Raw genomic sequence first — 23,895 nt, forward strand, 5'->3', positions numbered from 1 at the left:
TCCTATTCTTCATCTCCATATAAATTTTAACCGAAGAAAATATTAAGGGTGAATACAGCATTGACTTATTCTCTCTTCCATTTCCTGTTCGATGCCGACAGTGGAGAGGAGTGATTACAAGAAGATACGGGGATGCTTCGACGTGAACGTGATGGGCCTCATCATGTGCTCCAACGAAGCGATCAAGCTGATGAAGGAGAAAGGGATTGACGACGGACACATCTTCAACATCAACAGGTGATTTTCGGATTGCATTCCTAATCTTCCACATCAATGTGGGAAATATTCCAAGGTCATGAATCGAATAACAAATGAACGCGAGTTTTAGGGCTTCCGCCGAGTGATGAGATGAGTTTCCGTCGTTTATCAGGTTTCCTCCGAGTGAGAGACTTCAATATAGAGTGGTCTTTATTTTTAGGGTTTTCGAATTTCTTTGGGACGCCCCCCAACTTTGTTCCATTTGGTGAGGAAATAAATCGCGAATATTATTTTTGCAATCGGATACCGGGAAAATGTGCCGCATCCCTCTTAGTTTTGAAATTTTGGTATTTTTGGGTGTTTTTCGGATATAACTGAAGATCTTCTCTGTGATTATTCAAACACTCTTCTGTTCTTCACAACGACTGGTTAGAAATTATATCAGTGTATCACCTCAAATATCTTTCGTTTCTGCCCTTTGGTCCCCGAGATATCGCACCGAGAGTGAGCGCGCGCCACCCCAGTCAGACATTTAGAGTGGCACGCGGGTTGCATACTATCAATATTTGTTGACCATTCTTACTCGTCGTAAAAGCATAATATTCTTTAGATAAACTTTAAACTTCGTCAATATAACCTTGAATGCTATATTTATCTCTGTTTAATGCCAAAACGGGCTTAGAAGCAGTGGTTTATTCTCCATATATAAAACATATATCTGAGTGCTTCCATCTAAATTCAGCTTGAATTTTCGTAAAATCTTTCACTTTGGGGCTTGAGCGGCGGTGATCAATGATATCTGATTTCGAGAAGTTTCTGATCTGTGACCCTGATGTAAGTTGGCAACCTTCCCGCGTAGGTCATATTTGATATCTTTCATTACTGCCCTTTGTTTCCCGGGATATCTATTGATGTTTGTGCAACCTAGAATACAATATTTTAATGAGGTATTAGTATTTAGCTTCCATATTTAATGAAGGAAAAAGGATGAAAGAAAGTATGCATATTTTAATTTTTAAAATGAACAAATATTTTTAATTTTTTTAACAACTCTTACACTATATTAAAATTTTTTATTGTCAAATCAATTTCCACAATTTACCCAATGCCATAGGATTACATTTTTCCTATCATTATCATCAAAATATTATTTTCCGTTACAGGTGTAAATTAAAATTGTTGTAGGGTCCTTTTTCATTGCACACAAAGTTTCTCTAAATATTTTTTATAACGTTTCTCTGTGGCAGTCTGGAAATTTTCGCTTGTAGTCAATCACAGCCTTCAGCAAAAATTGTTTCTGGCTTAGAATTTTATAATACTCTTCCATCAGTTAACTCTTCTTTCAGAAGTATCATTGACTACTTGCCGATGTTTTAATAGCTTTAATCCTTGCTTATATGCTTCGTCTCTTTTTAATCAATAGGATCCTCCGATAGAAATGTCTCAGGAATATTTAACCTTTTGAAAATATTTTTCGGTTGTCTATAAACAAAATCCTCGACTCCCTTGCCAATGAAGTGGACAATATTATTAGGAAAAACGGAAATTCGTTTAGGTAACTCGTCTGCAATAGAAGTTATATCGGACTCTAAGGCCTCTACCATTCGCTTTTTCGTCTCCACTAGTACATTTTCATCGAAAATTCCAAGGGCTACAGCCTCTGAAGAAAGGTACCATAGCTAGTTAGTTGGTGGTTAATGGTACCGAAATTCGCTCAATGCCGTACCACCAACTCCGCCATCGGACATTCTGTATTCATAAAGATTTTTGAGGAATAATAAATCTCGCCTAGGATCCTCGTCTGCATGTGGCGCAGTAATCCAGGCCTCCACGTAAGGGGACACAACAAACAGGCGCACGTCGCAATTTATGTTCTCCTCTACTGCCGATAAAGGGAACTCTATGCGGGAAAAAAAATATTGTCAGTCAATACTAAGCTTTGGACATCCATCTAACATGGTGCAAATCCCCGGGAGCGCGAAATGACATCCCTCGCAGAGGAACACCGCCCATAAATATTACCGTTAATTCGAGTATTTTCGCGTAGTCCTTTCTCGGTTGATTTTCTCCTTATTGCTCCAAAGCAAATTTCATAATATCTCCGACAGCGTCCTGTAATCGTCTCGAGTTTGCTTGTCCTACATGCCTGATTTGTAGTTTTCCCTATTCATCAGAGGAATTTGCATTGGTACAATTGGCACATGGATCACAGGGGAATATTCTCTCAAGTGGCACCGATTGGATCAAATTCCAGGAATAAGTAATCAATGTACACGGGTGGATGGTTAGTGGGAAATATCGCTGTCGAAGTCCCTTTGTGGGGTTGGAAAAGAGGGAGGGAATTCATTATCCCATGCTCGAATCGTCAAAGCCCGGACCCATTAAGTCCCATTTTCCATTGTGCCCATGCCAATCCTTCCTTTATCCTCCTGTACTCCTATTCCCATTAGCCCCTCGGTTCCTCACCTACTTCTTCCTCTGCTGGTCGAAGATCCATTAAAAATAGTAAAACCAACCCAACCTAAGGCTGCTCCTCCTCCGCCTATCTATTCACTCTCAACTACCTCCACCTTTTCGTGATGCAAAGAAATAAAATCTCATAAGTTGAAACCCAGAGCTTGTACAATGACAAAGAAATACATGCAAGAAGAAGCACCTTCACATACCATTCATGGGGTTGAATTTACTATTTAGATAGAAGCACTTGGATATGTTTTATAAATGGAGAATGAACCACTGCTACTAAGCCATTTTTGGCAATAAACAGAGATAAATATAGCAATCAAGGTCATGTTGACGGTGCTTAAAGTTTACCTAAAGAATTTTATGCTTTTACGACGAGCGAGAATGGTCAACAAATATTGAGAGTATGCAACCCGCGTGCCACTCTAAATGTCTGACTGGGGTGGCGCACGCTCACTCTCATCTACATCTACACCTGCATAATACCCCGCGAGCCGCCTAAAAGGCGTGTGGCAGGGGATGTTAGGACACCAGCCGTTTACAACTATAAAAAAAGAAGTGCTCTAACGAGGTTGGGAATAGCGTTTATTAAAGTCCTTTATGGTTCGGGGGAAAAACGAATTCCCATATCTATCCGTTCGGCAAAACATATCTCTTAATTTATCGCTTCTATGGGACCTGGAGATATAGTGTGGCTCTAATAATATGTTATCTGTGTCTCTCTTAAAGATATCCATTCTCAATTGTTCAAGCAATCTAAGCCTAGCGCGCAGCCTCCGAGTCTCCAACGGCTCCCAGCCTAATTCGCTTAACATCTGGGTAACACTGTCTGTACGCCCGTAGCAGTTTTTGACGAAACGCGCAGCCTTCCTTTGTATTTTATTCAGTTCGCGGATTAAGTCTTTCTGCAACGGATCCCATACGCTCGCTGCATATTCAAGGTGCGGTCGGACGAGAGCGAAATAGCACCTTTCTTTTACTTTCTCATCCGAAAATCTTCCTACAATACGCTTGACGAATCCTAATTTCTTCAGGGCTATGCCGCAAATATTCTTCATGTGTTCCCCACGTGAGGTTCGAGGTTATCGTAACTCCCAGGTACTTCACTTCGTCTGTTGCCTTTATGTTAATACCATCCACTGCATAAACATGGTTAGAGTTGGACGAATTCCGCAAGAAATGTACCGCCATGCATTTGCTCAGATTAAGTTCGAGTCCCCACTCTTGGCTCCACAAATGTACGTTGTTTAAGTCAGATGATAGAATTTCATAGTCAGAGTGATCACTAATTTCGCGATAGATGACAGCGTCGTCAGCAAATAAACGTATTTTACTACTAATGCGGGAGCAGAGATTATTAATGTATATAATGAACAACAGGGAGCCGATTACGCTTCCTTGTGGAACACCTGATGTAACTTTCACAATATCAGAGCTAATTCCGTCAAGAATTACTTTTTGTTTACGATCTCTGAGAAAGTCGCGTATCCAGTTTACAACTGTTTCGTTTAATCCGCATGACTGTAATTTGTATAAAAGTTTGTTGTGAGGTACAGTGTCGAAAGCTTTCTTAAAATCTTGAAATAGTGCGTCAACTTGTCTTTTCAATTCACCAGATTTTATAACGTCGTGAAGAAAGAGCGCAAGCTGTGTTTCGCATGATCTACCTTTTCGGAATCCGTGCTGACAGTCATGGAGGAAGTTACGTCTGTCCAAGAAAGTCATGATATTGCTAACGATGATATGCTCAAGTATCTTGCCTATAATCGATGTTAATGAAATCGGACGGTAGTTGCCTGGGTCATGTCTGTTTCCCTTTTTGAATATGGGTGTAACGCTTGCAGTTTTCCAGTCTAGCGGTAACTTCCCTTCGGAGAGTGACTTCTTGAATATAATCTCTAAGTAAGGTGCGATCTGTGGAGCTAACTCCTTGAGGACACGCGCGGGTATTCCCTCCGGACCCGGAGATTTACTATTCTTAATCGATTGTAGTTGTTTAGTTATCCCATCACGTTGTATAGACATTTCTTCCATCGATTCCTCAGTATATGTAATGTCTAAATTGAATTGAGTATCGTCAGTAGTGTATACACTTTCGAAGTGGGAATTTAAAGTGTTAGCTTTGTCAATATTTTCGGTGGCAAGTTTACCATCTTTATCAAATAACGAATCTACGGTTGAATGTTTTCCCTGAAGCTCTCTCGCGTACGACCAAAAGGATTTCGGATTTTCTTCGAGTAATTCACCGAGTACTTTTTTCTTAAACTTTCGCATTGCCGTTCGCATTGATTTCTTGGTCATTGAGCGTTGTGCAGTGTAACTTTCTCTAGCTTCAAGTTCCTTCGATTTATTACGTGACGTAATGGACTTTCTGTACGAATTGTATAGTTTTCTCTGTTTCCTAAGTTCTCTTCTGACATCGTTGTTGTACCAGCGAGGTTCCTTATTATCACATTTCAGTTTTTGCGGAATATGTTCGTTGATTCCTTGGCGCAGAATTTCTAAGAAACGTGTCTATATTACATCTGTGCTTTGGTCCTTTGATGTAACAACGAATTTTTTGTACGAGTCATTAAGCATCTCGCCAAATTTAGTGAAGTTACATTTATCAAATAGGTAAATATTGCGTTTTGGTTTTACGGCTGACACTACATCAATTTATTAGCGTTGCAAGGATTAATCTGTGATGGCTTATACCGTCAATAATATCGACTTGTTTTATCAACTCTCGGTGCGATATCTCGGGGACCAAAGGGCAGAAATGAAATAAATTTGAGGTGATTCCCGTAAAACGTATAAAGAGTCGTAGTAGGAGGCAAAAAGTGATAGAATAATCCGAGAGTGACATCATCTTCACTCGTGTCCGAAAAACACCTAAAAAACACAAAAATTTCTAAACTTTAAGTGCGATTCGGCACGTTTTCCCGGCATCAGATTGCAAAAATAATTTTCACGATTTATTTCCTCACCAAATGGAACAAAACTGTGGGGTGTCCCGAAATAAATTCAAAAACTTTAAAATTAAGAACCACCCCAATTTCGAAGTCAACGTCTGGATCATTAAACCTTGAAAATTAAGGAGTTTAAGGGCTTAGGGTATTTAGATTAATGAGTATTCCTCATTAACAGTAGTTGCCCCACGTGGGTCATTTTCACCTGGAAGTTAACGCAATTTCCATTTCGAGTTGTAAACATTTGAGGAAGAAATGGTCCTTGAATATTTATTTGTAAATGGATCGTAACATTCAGCCTAAATCGACTACTGTGCCTTATGCGAAATACGTACTGCTAGAAGATTAATTTGTATTAAGTGTTCAGGAATATACAGAAGCAAAATGACAATATTCACTGCATGCACCGTATCGGAAAATATGCAAGACCACGAATCGAAAATTACATCTTCCGCTTTTGGGGCTTCTGCACTGGTTACTTCATCGTCTATGATTCGATCACTAAACCTTAAAAAATCTTTTTAAAATCTAAAAATCTTTGGATAAATAAGAATATTTGACAAATAACTCTGTACATCGCCTTCCGGAGGTCTAAGGCCCTCGGTCTGGTTGTCGGACATGTTGATTTTTTTCACGCCGGATTTGATTTCCATTAAAATGTCAAACAACGCCAAACAGGTGAATTTAGCGTCAATTTTCAAGTCTTGCATTCGTCATTAACTTCTACCTATCCAAGTACCACAACGCTTTACTAATACATCTCTGAGAATCCTATAATTCGCACAACTTTATATACATTTGAGATATCACTGCTTCCTAATTTCTATATAGTAGTTATATATATCTTCCCTACTATCGGTGTCGGCTCCAGCGTCCGAAATCGAATGTTGATGAAACTTTCAAAGCCATTGTTTCAGCAGAGGAAAAAATTATAACAATGATGTTTTTCGAGGTTGGTGCCTAAAACTTCGCTAAATTCCCCCAAAATTATTGGCAACCAATTTAAAGGATTTCCATGTAAATTTGCCTTTCTACTCACAGACATGCGAAATAATCCTCATAGAGCTTAATTTCATATTTTATGATACATCATTGTTCCAAAAATAACGCAGTTAAGGTTGTGCATTTGAAGTCTTTCCGGGAAATGTGCAAAGATACAACATACTTTGTATAATTTACGACTAATTCAGCACAGTATTCAGCATATTATATCGAAATACAACCTATAAATATTGATGATTACTTTAAAAGCTCAAAACATGGAAGATTTTATGAAAAAAACGTCATCATACTCGAAAAATTCGCAATCCCCCGGTCTCCAGTCACTAATATTTACAACACCAAGCTGCATTAATACAAGGGGTGCTTTCCATTCATGCGACTCAAGCGTCGACTTGTGTCGACTCGCGGTAACTGTTTATAACTCTCCTATTCCTGTGCGTTACCGTTTGTTGACTTGTGTCACAACAGTCAGCGACACACACAGAATGGAACACGAAAACCGCGACGTAAGTCGACTCGTGGCGACGTGTGTCAATGAATGGGAAGCACCCAAGGGCGTCAGCTCCATGCCACAGTAATTCTTACTAAGGACTAAAATGAGAAGATTGCCGTAAATAAATACAACAATTTGGCATTCGTCATTTTACCGTTTTTATTTGTTCAAGGTGTTTTTCACAGTTTACCATATTTAACTTCAACCATCAACTTCATTTGAAATTATTCCAACGGATAAATTGACAGCCTCTCACACACTCACTCAATGACACAAAAAATGATCTCCAATACCTTGGAGTTTTCAGACTTTCAGAGAGTCTAAAGTTTTAGATGCAAAAATATTGCGTTTATAATTATTAAATTAATCCAAGCCAATGAGTTGGGAAGAAGTCGAAATATGGAAAGAAATACATTGTTGCTGGTACACGAAAAAATTTAAACGACTTTAAAAAGGATGAAGAACAATTATTACTGCAAGACATTGTTCTTTTGCTCATTAAAATGGGAAAAACGAACTACATTGAATTTTTGAGGCGCTTTTAATGTTTTTATACATTATCTATATTTGTATTTAGCATTTTACATCTTGTATTTTAGACTGCATACATTTTTGTGCTCTTTTTTACCACACGATCGCATGTTCGACTTTTGAATATCTGTTTAGTAATATACGATGATGTACGATGACAGTGTCGCGGGCCACTACATCGGCAACATGCCTGGCTTCTTCCCGTACACCGCGTCCAAGTTCGCCGTCACTGTGATCACCGAGGGTCTTCGCCGAGAGCTGGCGGAGGCCAAGTCAAAGATTAGAGTCACGGTGAGTGTCTCTTAGATTACTAGATGATAGTGCGTTTCCATTCAACATGTTAGTTGAGTGCTTCAAATCATGCAGGCCCCTTAGAGAAAGTGATTGGGCACATAGTATTTTTTGAAGAGAGAGCCACTGGGAAAAAATGGCCGTTTGGGCTAACTTTTTGTGAGCATTCAACTATAAAATATCTATAATTTGGACTTAAAAATACTGTTTTGTTGAAAAATCTTAATATTAAAGCTTTTACTTTCAATACATTGGATTTAGTCAATGTTATATTATGCTATGATTAATCATTGTTTATCAATCAATATATTATTCAACCAATTAATCTATTAATCAATATCATAGCTCAACTCATAACATTCATTTCAATATTTGTTATAATTTTCCTCAGAATCCCACGTGTCCCTGCTATGTCTATCATCGGCAAATGGCAGATTGCTAATTTTCGTGCGCCTTGTGCCGTCCATATTGATTTCAGAGCGTGAGTCCTGGACTCGTGGACACGAACATCGGTGCTCCCAGTGGCATTCCCAACTTCGAGGAAATGGTCGCCAACGCCCCCTGTCTCAAGTCCGAGGACATCACGCGCTCTCTCATACACGCCCTGACTGCGCCACCAGACGTACAGGTAATGCGCGTGCGAGAAAATCATCCCCGTTCATGTCATTTTAAATATTAAATTTGTTAGCTCATGGGACAAGGTTCATCGTTACAAAGTGGAAAACTGGAAAACCTCAAAAAGGAGATGGAGATAAACAAGATGGATTTGATAGGATGGAGTGAAGTCAGATGGAAGGGCCAAGGTGAAGTTATTAGTGGTGAAAATACCTTGTTTTATTCAGGGAATCAATTAGGGAGAAACGGAGTAGGAATAATTATGAAGAATAGGATAGCCAAGTGTGGTTTCATTTATAGATGATAGATTAATAGTGTTAAGGATTAAAATGCTACCAAAAGATTTAGTCATAGCCCAAGTATACATGCCAACATCAGCTTACAGTGGTGAAGACATTAAAAGAGTATAAGAGAATATAGAGAGGGCAATTGAAGATGAGGTGAACTGCTGTAAGATAATAATGGGAGATTGGAATGCAGTAGTCGGGGAAGGTAGGGGAGGTAGAGAAGTAGGGAACTTTGGATTGGGGAAAAGGAACGAAAGGGGAGAAAAATGAATAGAGTTTTGCAGGGAGAATAAGTTAGTGATAGCAAATACCTTTTCTGAAAATCATAAAAGAAGAAGACTTCTAATGATGGAAGTAAGAGTAAGATTAAAGAAATCGGGAGAAGCAAAAAGGGTTAAAAAGTGGAATATGGAAAGGGCGAAAGAAATACAGGAAACTATAGGTAGTACGTTTTCACAAGCAATAACAGAAGGAAAAGTCCAGGATGAAACCAGCGCTGTGAAATGGGAAAGAATAAAGAACGGTATGTTAAAAACGGCAATGGAAGAAGTAGGATATTATGAAGGAAGAAGACCAAAGAAACCATGGGTAAAAGAAGGAATGTTAGCTAAAATGAAAGAGAGGAGGACATGTAATAATAAGACCGGATAGTATGCTTGTATGATATGTACAGCAAGTTAAACAATGGGCTGAAAAGGGAAACGCAGAAGGCGAAGGAGAAATGGTTATCAAGCGAATGTGAAGTTTTGGAAGAATTAGAGAGAAAAGGCCATTATGATTTAATGTTTAAGAAGGTAAAGGATATTACATTGGAGGGAAAGAGAGGAAGAGCAAGAATTAGAGAGGTTGAAGAGAAGGAAAGTAAAATGATATGCGAACAAGTGGAAGTGAGAGAAAGATGGAAAGAACATGCAGAGGAGATATATGCACCAGATGAAAAACCTGACGCATTGGATATAGAAAGTGAATGGGAGGCAGAGGATGGGTGTAAAGGGCCATCAATACTGAAGTGCGGAAGGCAATAAAGGAAATGAAATATAGGAAGGTTACTGGAGTGGATGAGATTCCAATAGAAATTTTCAAATGTTTAACAGAAGAGGGAATGAATGAGGTGGTGCATTTGTGCAACAAAATATATAATACTGGGAAATGGCAGAAAGACTTCTTAAAGATTGTGATGATACCAATTCCAAAAAAGGCTGGAACAAAAAAATGTACTGAGTATAGAACGATCAGCTTATTTTCACATGCTGCTAAAATCCTGTGCTAAATCGAAGGTTAAAAAGTATAATGGAAGAAAATGCTGGTGAGGAGCAGTTTGGTTTCAGGCAAGGAAGAGGAACGAGAGATGCCATAGGATACTGAGGATGGTTGGTGAGAGATATATGGAAAGAGGAAAAGGAATAAGTCAGTGTTTTATAGACTTGGAATAGGCTTTCGATTGGGTAAATTGGAAGAAACTGATGGAGGTTATGAAGATGAAGAAAGTAGACCGGAAGGAAAGAAGACTAATAAAAGAATTGTATTTGGGACAAAAGGCAGCAGTGAAAGTGAATGAAAACATGACTGAATGGGTGGAGCCAGGCAGTGGCGCAGCGAGGGGGGGCGGGTTTTGGGGGATAAAAACCCCCCTCCCCAGAGCTCGGAGAAATTTGTAAGTTTAATCTATTTTACTTAATTGAATTGGTATTACTTATGGAATAATGTTAGTATTAATCAAATAGCCCTCAGGAAGCCGTAAAACTCGCCATTTTGAACCATTATTCTTAAAACTTTTCTGGTGGGCCCCCGTAACTCCCGCTTAACCTGGCGGGTATGCCATACCCCTACCCCCCCTAAGTATTAGTTGCGTCTAACTTTAACCCCCCCCCCCCCCCCAGCCTTAATTCTTAGCTGCGCCACTGGAGCTAGGTAGAGGTGTTAGTCAAGGATGTTGTTTGTCACCAACTCTGTTCAATATGCATGTTGAAGACATGATAAGTGTGACATTGGATGAAAGAGAAGAGGGAATAAGTATTGGTGGAGTAAAAATAAGATGCATTAGATTTGCTGATGATATGGTGGTTTTAGCCGAGGACACAGAGTCATTGCAGATATTGGTAACAGCGTTGGAGGAAGGAATGGAAACATATGGAATGAAAATAAACCTTAAGAAGACTAAAGTGATAATAGTGAGAAATGTAGATGTTATGAGGGTGAAGACAAAAGAAGGTGAAATACAGAAAGTGAGAACCTACAGCTACTTGGAAACTTTGATAACTGAAGACTGGAAAAGTATAGGAGAAATAAAAAGAAGGATAGGAATGGCGAAAGAAGTTTTCGAGAAGAAGAAAAGAGCCTTGTGTAACAAGGCACTGGAATTAAAATTGAGGACGAGATTGGTGAAATGCTATGTGTGGAGTGTGTTTATGTATGGATGTGAGACTTGGACGATGGGGAAGAGAGACAGGGACAGGATTGGGGCGTTTGAGATGTGTGTTTGGAGGAAGATGGAGGGAATACGGTGGACGGATCGAGTTAGGAATGAGCGAGTATTAAATAGATGAGAAAAGAACGTTGATGGACAAAATAAATAAAAGGAAGGGTAACTGGCTGGGACATTTGATGAGAGGGAATGGGATTTTGAAAGTAGCTTTGGAGGGATCGGTGGAAGGGATCAGAAGAAGGGGAAGGAGAAGGATGAAGTTCATTGAATACATAAAAATTGGAAGGTATGGATACTTCAAGGAGATGTCCGGAGACAGGAGGGAATGGAGACAGCATTGGCGCGGGGGACCTGCCAACGAGCAGAACACCACAAGATGATGATGCTGTCATTTACTTCCATCTTAACCCCTGCTTTAGGGTGTTGCTTATTTTTTATTTTTTCTCTGATTTTTGATTTCTACCTCTTAAAATATGCTATGAGGTGCAGAATGGATATCCCAAAAATTTCAGCTCAATTGTTTAACATTTAGAGGTCGCTCAAAGAGCATAAACGCAATAACATTAATTTTTCCCGATTTTTTGAAGTAACATCATTTTCAGGGGTAACGCATAATTTTGCAAATCTTCAGGGCCAAAATTCGCTCCATTTTAACGCACGCTCAACAGTTTTCTAAGAATACAATACTTTTCCGCGAGTTACAGCCGCGCGTCAAACACCTGACGGCGAGCTGGTCGCTCGCAGGCCGCATCACGGTCAACTGCTAGATTCTGCGCCCCTCACTGCCTTACGCCCCCCTCGCGCCTTCCCTAACGGGAGTCTGTGGAAGAGGGGAGGAGTTACTTAAAAACCTATATTGTTTTACATTTTTATAAACTCATGAGACTTTCGTTGAGATGAAGCAGAATAGATGGAACCATTGAAAATGATGTTTAGAGACAACTATGTGTATGTTTTCTTACCCGAGTTTGCGTGTTTTACTCCCCCTTTAACCTCATTGCAGTCGGATTTTAAATGGCGTAGAGTGCGTAGAGTAAATTTTCGGAGTCGAGACGCTATTGATAAAAACAATGTTGTTTATCGTGCGTAAGTCTTTGGAAGTATTCCTAATCGGCGTCCCAGCAGCCATGGCCGCTTGTTTCGCGAAAAAAAGCTGCCTTTGATTCGCGAAGTGCTGCAGGTTTTCTATCACCACCACTTACCCCTGAAACAGGGAGTGTGTGCAAATACGAGACTAACGATGAGGTTCGTGGTTCCATTCCGGACTATTATGTCGAGAATTCAAATTATTCAAGAAATACTTGGAATTTATAAAATAGAGGCACTGTGCATTGAGCTGTAATGATTCAAGATTTATTTTTGACAGCGACCTATGCAACAGATAAATAATGATATGGAATTGAATGAAAAATTGGATCAGTCGTTTGATATTGCCACGGTAAATACTCAGGAAGTTATTCAAAATGATGTGGATAAAGTGCTCTTGATAATAAAGAGGCGACCGGGACACCTACTTCAAAAGATCCTAAGTTAGCACTTATAGAGAGAGAGAGTTTTCAAAATATTTTTTTTTCTGAAAAACTTCCTTACAATTATTAGTTTTAAGTTTCTGCTAGTACCAAAAAAGTAATGACCCACATCATATAGAAATGCACATTATATGAAATGCATTGTAAACTGGCTGGTTGGGGTGGACTTGATTTACCGGGACAGCTATAACGCGCCTTTAGCTTGCCAAATAATGAGATCCTTAATCTAGCACTTAATAGAGAGAGAGAGGAGTTAGAGAAGTCAGCGCGTCGAGTGGAGAGGAAGAGAAGATATGACGAGTATCGCAGCAAGTCTGAATTGAAGAGTACACAGAAAACGAAGTACGCCTTGTAAAAATAAATCTCTATCGATTACCTTTTCATGTAATGTCATTGTTGTTAATGATAAATTATTCTTTTAATAAATGACGATATTTTAATCTTAAGCAGTGAGGATATTTCTGGAACGGATTCTGTTGATGATACACCAACGGAGTCGTCAAGTAGATGGGTAGGAAACTCCTAATTACACCCCAAATTGCACTAATCTTTGATGCCTTGGGGATTAGCGCGAGAGGAGCGGCAACGGTTCTTGTTGCTACTATGTTGTGGTAACATGGGTTACTGTGTACTAAAGGAAATATTTACTCATTCGTTGAATCAAGTAAGTAAATGCTATTTGCATATTACACCATTAAATTGTTCTATAAATCTAATGGCCGATTGATGAAATAAAAACAACATTAAAGATTCCATAACTCACCGGAACTGCCAGTGGCCGGGCCACCGCTGAGATTGTTCACAACTGCGTTGAAGAGAGGAGATAAGCGAACATAATAAAGCATTTTCAATTGATTCGACAAGCTTAAATAGAGTTAACTAACTGCTTTCATATCTTAGGTTCTCAGTCTATCATATTATTTAGGATTCTTAACATGAAAATTTCTTTTTTTATCATTAATTAGGTTCGAAGAACAGTGATTTAGTTATTTTAAAGGATAAACTACAGCAAACACTCGGTATGAAAAACGCCTCCATAGTATTCGACTCCTCAGATCTTTTGCCGACTTTCACTGGTAAAGGCGCGAGGGGCGTAGGTAAGGCAATGACGGTCGCTGACCATGAATGCGGCCTGCGAGCGGCCAGCTCGCCGTCAGGGGTGTGACGCATGGCTGTAGCTCGCGGAAAAGTATTGTATTCCTGGAAAACTGTGGAGCGGACGTTAAAATGGAGCGAATTTTGGCCATAAGTACTGCAAAATTGGGCGTTGCCCCTAAAAATGAAGTTACTTTAAAAAATCGGGAAAATTTAATGTTATTGTATTAATGCTCTTTGAGCGACCTCTAACTGTTAAACAAGTAAGCTGAAATTTTTAGGATATCTATTCTGCACCCCATTGCATATTTTAAGAGGTAGAAATAAAAAATCCGAGAAAAAATAAAAAATAAGCAACCTTGCTTCAATATTAGGGTACCCAAATCGCCAAAAAAATTATGTCTTTCTGATGTTCTCAAGAAATATTTCAGCTCCCGTATTCCCACGATTTAACATTTCAACTGCACGAAAACACTAAGAACGTTTAGTAAATACGAAAATAAATACGTTTATTTTTTAATCTATCGTTTCACGTTCTAGTACCTTATACAGTAGTCACATGCCCAGCGGATAACTTTGAACGGTTATGATTGTGTTGACAAATTTATGCTCTTACTTTTGAGTAAAGAGTTCATCAGGCGGTTTTCCGTTTGAACGAGGAAGATCAAAATCAATGGGAAACTAAAACGATGTTAGAAACAGCAGATCAGTTCATGGCAATTCTGTTTATCTCTAAACATAGTAGAGGTAGGTTGAACTGTTCATGTTAACGCCCTCTTCGTTTTCTTCTTGCTCACTGGAAACCGAAACTTTTATTCGAACTAAAAAGAAGAAAATAAACCTTGGTCCCAGCTCCCGCGCAAGAAATTCACAGATAATAGACTCATCATCATCACTGGTCAACAATCCTAGGATTGGTTTGACGCAGCTCTCCACTCAGTTCTCCTATCAGCTAATCTTTTCACACCAACGCATTTCTTCTCTTTCACATCCTTCTTCACTTGTTCCATATATTTTGTTCGAGGTCTTCCTTTTCCGTTCTTGCCTTCCACTTGTCCTTCGACGATTGTTTTCATCAGGCCATCATGTCTCAAGATGTGGCCTATAAGGTTGTTCCGTCTTCTCGTTAAGGTTTTCATGAGGCTTCTCTTCTCTCCCATTCTTCTTAGGACTTCCTCGTTATTAACTAGGTCGATCCATTTGATTTTCATCATCCATCTGTGGCACCACATTTCGAAGGCCTCTATCCTTGCTTTCTCCGCTGCGGTCACTGTCCATGCCTCACTTCCGTATAGGAGCATACTCCAAATGTAGGTTCTTATAAATTGTTTCTTTACTTCTATATTTAAGTTTCCCGCTGTAAGCAGGTCTCTCTTTTGGTGGAATGCTCTCTTCGTCTGGGCTATTCTGCTGATAATTTCTTTCTTACTTCTCCCGTTACTAGTTATTTTGCTTCCCAAATAACCGAATTCATCCACCTCTATCAGTTTTTGCTTCCCTATTTTAATGTTGGTCTTGACTTCTTCTCTTCTGCTGCATACTAAGATCTTGGTTTTCTTCGTGCTTATTTTCAGTTGATATCTACCCATTACCCTACCCATATTAATCAGAATATTTTTCAAATCCCTCTCTGTTTCTGCTATAACGGCTATGTTATCGGAAAATCTTAGCATGCTAATTTTTTCTCCATGGATATTCTCTCCCAATGCCTTTTCTTTGATTTCATTGATAGCTTTCTCAATGTAAACGTTGAAAATTACGGGTGACAATGAACAGCCTTGTCGCACTCCTTTCCTAATTCTTGCTTCTTCACAGCTGGACCCTGATTTTATCACCGCTACTTGGTTTTTGTATAAACTGTGTATGATTCTTCTGTCATTATAAAGAACCCCAATTTCCTTTAGAATTCCAAGCATTGTGCTCCAATCCACGTTGTCAAATGCTTTCTCTAAGTCCACAAACGCAACGAATGTTGGCTTGTTCTTTTCCATTCTCTTCTCTATGAGCAGTCTAAGGGCCAATATTGCTTCCGTTGTGCCTTTGTTTTTTCTGAATCCAAATTGGTCCTCATCCAAGTACTCTTCTGCTTTTCATTCTATTCTTCTATAGATGATCCTTGTCAGTATCTTCGACGCATGAGTAGTAAGGCTTATGGTCCTAAAGTCCTCGCAGTTCTCCGCTATTTTCTTCTTAGGAATAGGGGTTATAATGTTCCTTTCGAAGTCCTTTGGGATCTCACCTGTGGAATACATTTCACTGATGATTTTGTATAGCTGGTTCAACGTCTTCTCTCCTGAATTTTTAATTAGTTCTGCAGGAATGTCATCAATGCCAGACGCTTTATTTATCCTGAGGTCTCTTACAGCCGCATCAAATTCTGATCTTAAAATTGGGGCTCCCATATCATCGGCATCCACTTCCCTCTCGTTTTCGATAGCATTCGTTCTGAGGCTGCTTCCTTTGTACACATCTTCCAGATATTCCTTCCATGTCTTCCCTTTTTCTTCGTTTTCAATCATTAGTTCTCCGTCTTTGTCCCTAAGGGTATTACATCTTACGCCCCTTTCCTTAAAGTGGTTCCTCACTATCCTATAAGCGGCCTCTACTTTTCCATGTTTAAGAATGTTTTCTACGTCTTTACAAATACTTTTCATCCACGTTTCTCTAGCCTTCCGCGCTTTGCGACATATTTCGTTCCTTATCCTCTTGTAACAATTCTGTCCTTCCTCTGTTTTCGCAGCCTTGTATTTTCTTCTTTCTTCAATGAGGTCTAATACTTCCTACGTCATCCATGTTTTTTTTTATAACGGCTCTTCTTTTACCAAGAACTTCCTCAGCTGCTGCCTGCAGACCACTTCTAATGGTTTTCCAACTCTCTTCCATTGGTTTATTGGCAGTATCCTCCCTTATTTTATTTTCTACAGCCTCTTTAAAAGCCAGTCGATGCTGAACCTCCTTCAATTTTTCAACCTGCCATATGTTTTTCACGGCTTTTTTAAATTTTTAAAATTTAGGTGGCATTTCATCATAACTTAGTTATGATCACAATCGATATCTGCTTCTGGATAACTTTTGCAGTCCTTCACCTGGTTCCTGAATCTTTGTTTCACTAGAATGTAGTCGATTTGGAATCTTCTAAGGTCTCCTGGCATCTTCCACGTGTATCTTCTTCGCAGGGGTTTTTGAATAAAGTGTTGGCAATCACTAGCCTGTGCTCAGTGCAGAATTCAAGTAGCCTTTCTCCTCTTTCATTTCGATTACCTAACCCATATTTCCCAGTTATTATTCCGTCTTGACCTTCGCCGACTACGGCGTTCCAGTCACCTAAAATAATAAGATTTTCTTCCCCTCTTACCTGCTTGATAACTTCTGCTATATCTTGGTAGACATCTTCTACTTCTTCATCTTCATAATCTGACGTAGGCATGTAAACCTGTACCACTACAGAAGCTACAGGTTTATTATCTATCTCCACCATTACTATCCTTTCATTAAACTGCAGGTAGCTTTTGACATGCATCCCGGCGCTCTTTCTAAGAATTATGCCTACTCCAGCATTACCATTTAGCGATCCTGTATGTACCATTCTGTAGCTTCCACTCCAAAAGTCTCCTTCCTGGGGCCATTTCATTTCGCTAATGCCTAATACGTCGAGGTTCATTCTTCGCATCTCCACCTTCAAGTTCTCTATCTTACCGCAGGTACGAAGTGATCTAACGTTCCATGTTCCTATCCTTAACATTCTAACACCTTTGACCGACGTACCCTCTCGAGTAGTCCCCGCCCGGAGATCCGAATGGGGGACTAGTTTACCTCCGGAATATTTTACCCGAGAGAATTCCATCATGTCATTATATAAATTGAGTGGAGTAGCTACGACTCCTCGGGATGATGATGTGGTGGTTTCCCCTTGCCTTCCACATCGCAGTACTACAGCCGTTAAAGTAAATGTTACCACGCCCGTAGTGAAATGTGTGTCGCTGTACCGACCAGTATGGTCTCCACCTTCGCACATGTGAAGAAGAACTGCTGCCCTCTCTCCCGGGTGATGAGAGGCATAATTATTAGCGGCCCCTAGTCGCTAAGTTACGGTATCTTCACAGGTTTTGGTATCATTTAAATGGTCTACCTTGCCCAAGGGTAGCCCAATACCCCCTCAGAACACCGCCGCTTTTTGTCCACGACTGCTTATTCGATGAGAGAACTCGCTTATCTCGCAGCTAACCTCTATATCTAATGGTCGACCCACCATCCGATACCCGGTGGACGCACGCGGTGGCTTTAAGCTCAGTCGCGATGATAATAGACTACAGGTTCAAAAACGAAAATGTGTTGCGCATTTTTCACTGGAGTGATATGGTTTCATCATCTTTTAGTTTTACTTGTAATATTACAAGAAGTATTTAAACAGAAAGAATTTTATTCAAAATGTTGATGCACTACACGCTTTTGATAATGTTTATGTAGTCTATTATCTGTAAACTCTAAATTTAGGACCTTGGGCGAAAGCAGGATGGTTTATTTTCTTTTTTTAAGTTCGAATGAAATTATGAGTTTGAGAAATTAATTTCGTCATATATCGGACCCGAACCTTCCCCTTGGGCTACAACCTTGTCGCGGTGGAAAAGCTTGCGCGTTTCTATGACGTCTAGAGCTGCACTGGCGGGATTAATTCGCAATTATTCCCAGTATGGCCACCCATGCCAGACAGGTCGAAGGGTAGGAGCCAGACTAAAGGTAGTCCACGCGATGGTGTCACGTGAAAAACACTGTTAGAAAGGCAGTGGGGAACCCTACCAACTATCTCTTTCCTGAAAACATGGAGTACACCTTATGAGCCTCGAAATCTCATCGACCGGGACCCGTCCGCAAAGGGCCGGTGTCGGTCACGACAGCGATGCAGGCAAGGTCCTCGGGGTCGTCAACATGCGAAATCCTTGCAGAGACTTATCATCGTCATCAGCAGCAGCAGCAGCAATGAAGAGAGAAGAAGACCAAGAAGAGGAGAAGAAGAAGTCAGCTATAAATGTAGGGACGTGGAATGTGAGGGCTATGATGATGGCGGGGAAGTTAGAAAATATCAAAAGGGAAATGGATGAAGGGAGGATAGATATCTTAGGATTATGCGAGGTGAGGTGGAGGGATGGAAAGACCGTTGGTGTGATGGGTATAGGGTTATGTATAGTGGAGGGGAGGAAAGCCAGTGAAGGGTAGCTTTAGTATTAAACGGGAAGATGGGTAAGCGTGTGGTAGGCATAGACCAGGTAAGCGATAGGATTCTAGTGGTAGAAATTGAGGCGCGGCCCACTAACCTTGTGGTGGTCCAAGTTTACATGCCCACTAGCAATCATAGGGAGGAAAAAGTAGATAAGGTATATGAACAGCTCGACGAAATAATTAGAGACACACCGGGTAAGAAAAATCTGCTAGTGATGGGGGACTGGAACGTCTCAGTCGGGGAAGGGAGGGAAGGACACGAAATAGGAGATTTTGGATTAGGAATACGCAATGACAGGGGAGAGAAAGCAACAGAATTTTGCAGGAAAAAAATTATTCATCACAAACACGTGGTTTAATCATCATAAAGGGCGAGGGGACACATGGAAAAGTCCATGGATATGGAGAAATATCACATAGACTACATGGTGAGCCAGAGGTAGAGGTTTCGGAATACTGAAACACTATAGCAGCTTCCCTGCTGCGGATGCGGATTCAGACCACAACCTAGATCTCATGAAATGCAACGTAAGTTTCAAAAGACTTATGAAAGTTAGGAAGGCGAGGAAATGGAATGTAGAAGCGCTGAAGGGGACTATTGGGATAGAATATCAGGAACTTGTGGATAATAGTATGGCGGAGATTGGAAGCACACAGACTGTACATGAGGGGTGGGATAATATTAAAACGGGAACAGTCAAAGCGGCGGAGAAGTGAATTGGCTACGTTGACAGCAGAAGGATAAAGAAGCCCTGGGTTACGGAGGCAATGGAAAAAGAAATGGAGGAGAGAAGGAAGTGGAAGAACGTGGACACAGAGCAGGGTAAAAGAATGTATAGACAAATTAATAATGGATTACGGCATGAAACTAAGAGAGCAAGGGAGGCTTGGTGGAAAAGACAGTGTGAGGAAATGGAAAAGTTCCAGAAGGATGGAGAAGTAGGCGTGTTGTACGTCAAAGTCAAGTCGCTATCGGGTGGCAAAAGAGGGCAGGCCATGTCGAAAAGTAAGGCTAAAGATGGAAGGATGCTAACCGAGCGAGAAGAGGTACAGAGTAGATGGAAGGAATAAGTGGAGGATTCTTATGACGGAAGAAACAGGCCGGAGATATTGATATCAGAGGAGAAAAGTGCAGTGGCGGATGACGATCTTGGGCCGGGGATATTAGATTCGGAAATAGAGAGAGCACTTCGTGATACGAAGGATAGGGAAGCAGACGTGGGTGGGGACAATATCCCGTATGAGCTCCTAAAGAATCTAGGAAAGGATAGTAAGAAAAGGTTTTTCGATCTAGTCCTCAGGATCTATGAGGAGGGATGGTAGCCGGAGGATTTCGTGAAGACGGTTTTAATTCCGCTCCGAAAAAGAAGAAAGCTGTGGAATGCGGAGATTATAGGACTATCAGCCTAATATCGCATGCAGCGAAAGTGGTACTGAGGATATAGAACAGACGAATGGAGGCGAGGGCAAACGAGTATTTGGGCGTAGAATAATTTGGTTTCAGAAAAGGGAAGTCGACTCGTGATGCAATAGCAATAATTAGGTCCCTCGTTGAGAGGAACCTAGAATATGACCACGACGTATATGCGTGTTTCGTGGATTTTGAAAAAGCGTTTGATAGTGTGAACTGCGTGAAGTTAATGGATATTCTCAAGAGAATGGTTGTAGATGGGAGGGATAGACGACTGATTCGTAATCTGTTTATGGCCCAGACTGCGCAAGTGAGGGTAGCGGGCGAGGGATCTGGGTGGGCAAGCATTGGGCGAGGTGTGAGGCGAGGCTGTCCTCTATCGCCGCTGCTTTGTTCCGTGTACGCTGAAGAGATGGTAAGAGAAGCGTATGACGAGTTGGAAGCTGGAAGGAAAGTGGGAGGAATGATGTTGAAATCGGTGAGGTTCGCGGATGATCAGGCGCTGATTTGCCAGTCAGCAAGGGGACTGCAGGCTCTAGTGGATGCGTTAGACGAGCGTTGCGAGGAGTATGGGATGAGGATTAATCACAAGAAGACTAAGGTAATGCGGTTTTGTAAAGTATCGCGAGCGAGGAATGTGAGACTCAAGATAAAAGTAGGTGGGGAAAAACTTGAATAGGTAGAGCAGTTTAACTATTTGGGTAGCACATTAGAGGAAAACGGTCACAATTACAAGGACATCAGGAAGCGAATTGCACTAGCAAAGGAGGCGTTCATGAACAGGAAGGAGCTTCTGAGAGGATCGTTATGTAAGAGTTAAAGAAAAGGTTAGTGAAGAGTTGGATTTGAAGAGTAGCTCTCTGCGGTGCGGAAACGTGGAAACTGAGGAAAGAAGACGAGAGAAGATTGGAGGCATTCGAGATGTGGGTATGGAGAAGAATGGAGAAGGTGAAATGGACGGAGAGGAAAAGGAACGACGAAGTGCTGGACATGGTGGTTGAGGAGAGGCAGGTTTTAGATGAGATACGGAGGAGACAGAAGATATGGATGGAGTTTGTGCTTAGCGGGGAGGGGATGTAGAAAATGGTGTTAGAGGGTAGAATGTTAGGGAAACGAGGGAGGGGAAGGAAAAGAGTAGGATTTTTAGATAGATTGAAAGGGATTAGGCCTTACAGTGAATTAAAGAAGGCAGTGCCTGAAGGAAAGGGTGGCTTCAAGATCACTTCTTGAACACTCCATGGAAACCTACCTTAATCGGTAGAATACTACTATAATAATAATTGGACCCGAAGACGGGAGCTGGAACGCGCCCGAAACTGACGTCCTCAAAATATGAGTCAACGCGGAATGAACCCGAAACACAATCACCAATTAACTCACCGCGGAAGCCTCCGTAACAATTATGTTGTAATATTTTTTCTTTTTAGATTAAATAAAAAGTTTATTTAATAGATTATTTTTTAATCTATAGCAATATTATAACAAAACTCATTATTGTTACATTTGCTCAGCGTTGAATAGCCGTAAACAGAAAACATTCTCACCTTATCCTGATCTGTACCGAAAATTGTAACTTAGTGAGTACTCGGGAAGTGGGTGAAATGTTAGTTGCAAAATATTGTTCGGCAAGACAAAAAAAACTCAACAGAGTAACTATAAAAACGTGATGACATAGAAATCTTGTCCATCATAATATAATAGATACATGATCATAGGCGGATCTAGGGGGGGGACACGCTTGCCCCTCCCAGACCCTTAAAAAATATGCAAGATTTTTAATACGGTCCCGTTATCACTGCTCTCGTATTGTATTACGGGGTATCCTTGTGCCCCCCCCCCCCAGAACAAAATATTGGATACGGCCTTGCTTGTGCCCCCCGCAGAAAGAAATCCTGGATCCACCCCTGTATATGATATTGAACTATTTTTAAGTAGACAAGAAAGATTAGAGAGATAAATTATTCATTAGAATGATTCATCAGTACTTTATCACGTTAAAGAACAAATAAATAAATTTTGAACAACCCACTCATGATGAACTCTTCCTCTTACCTTTCAGATAGCGGAAATCATGGTTCGACCAGTTGGGGACCATTTCTAAATCTGGACCAGTGACCAAATGCGAAGTGTTCCTATTTGATTTATTTTGAAATAATGAAATTAAGTATGTCACTTTCACATTTCTTCTTTGAATAAAATATTTGCTAAACATATGGCATTCGTTTCGTTCTATCAGCGGCGAATTTTCCCTCAGACGTGGGATTCGCAATATTTAATGCTACTTACCCTTAGTCTATTTTTTACGGAATTAAATTAAAGTATATGTGGACTAATTTCACTTTCACTGCCATGAAGGAAAAAACGAATTAAGTGCAGAGCAGCATCTTATTATCACTTAAAAAATCCTTTGCTGATTTCAACGGAAATGCTGAATAAATTGCAGAGTTTTACGCAAATTATGCTTCCTCATTTATTGCAAAGACTATACTTGCCAACTGCTCAAGAAGGCAATCTGCCTATGATGCTAGAACAAGCAAAGTATGCTGTTAGAAATACTTAGGAAAATTCATAAACATGAAATAAGGAATACGTAAGTTATTAGGCTACACTACAAATCAACTAACCTATTTGTAAGTCCTATCGCTATCGTTAAAGTCTCTTATCTTACGCGGAATAAAACGGCAGTCTGCATCTATCTGTTCAACAGTCTATCTCTCTTATTTTATAATAAAACTAGCTGACCCGGCGAACTTCGTACCGCCTAACATTCAATGAACTTATAGTTTAGTTGCACCATTTATAAATAAAGAGCGGCTGTATCGTTTTAATCATATTTGATTTATTATAAATTAAATGAGAAAATATTGATGAAATAAAAATTATACTCGTTCAGTTGTTGGCTATTTGTGTTATTAACCGTAAACAAATGTTTTTAGGTCCAAGTCCGTTGCGTAAACTTGGCTCGTTCACGGGGCAGGTTAACGCAACGCTAGACCGACGCCTGACTGATTCTCAAAATAGTGTAAGAAAAGTCCCTGTGAAGCAGCATTCGTATCAAATGACTTTAGGCGCGCCAGTTATAGTATCTCTGTTTGGAAAAAACGTGCTGCATGCGTAAACGCACCACGGTGTGCCCTACACATTCGGGTTTTATGTCTTGCGTCAAGCGCCTTCTGATAAACAACAGTTTTTGTTTTTTTATCAGGCGCAAGATAAAGCGAATGAAGCTAAATAAAAATAGCGAAGCGAAGCAGGGACGCAGCGAGGGGGGTTTTTGGGGGATAAAACCCCCCCAAAAGCTCAGAGAATCTTTTCATAAAACATTTGGTTATTAATATTAGGGGGACGGATGAGCCACAAAATATTTAACTGTTCACACAGCCGCAA

The 23,895-nt window shown here is 40.3% G+C and overlaps 1 protein-coding gene across 3 annotated transcripts in view; it reads left to right on the plus strand.

The window, feature by feature from the left end:
- LOC124161607 (farnesol dehydrogenase-like) overlaps window positions 1–22,721 on the plus strand; it is a 75,912-nt gene extending 53,191 nt beyond the window's left edge. For all 3 annotated transcript variants that reach the window (XM_046537996.1, XM_046537995.1, XM_046537997.1), the window contains 4 exons: window positions 102–237; window positions 7,800–7,929; window positions 8,408–8,557; window positions 22,568–22,721. In XM_046537996.1, coding sequence (XP_046393952.1) covers window positions 102–237; window positions 7,800–7,929; window positions 8,408–8,557; window positions 22,568–22,609 — 458 coding nt within the window. In that variant the 3' untranslated portion in view covers window positions 22,610–22,721. The remainder of the gene's footprint in view (window positions 1–101; window positions 238–7,799; window positions 7,930–8,407; window positions 8,558–22,567) is intronic.
- Window positions 22,722–23,895: the final 1,174 nt, after the last annotated feature.

This window comes from Ischnura elegans, chromosome 6 (assembly GCF_921293095.1).
Source record: "Ischnura elegans chromosome 6, ioIscEleg1.1, whole genome shotgun sequence".
Taxonomy (NCBI): Eukaryota; Metazoa; Arthropoda; class Insecta; order Odonata; family Coenagrionidae; genus Ischnura; species Ischnura elegans.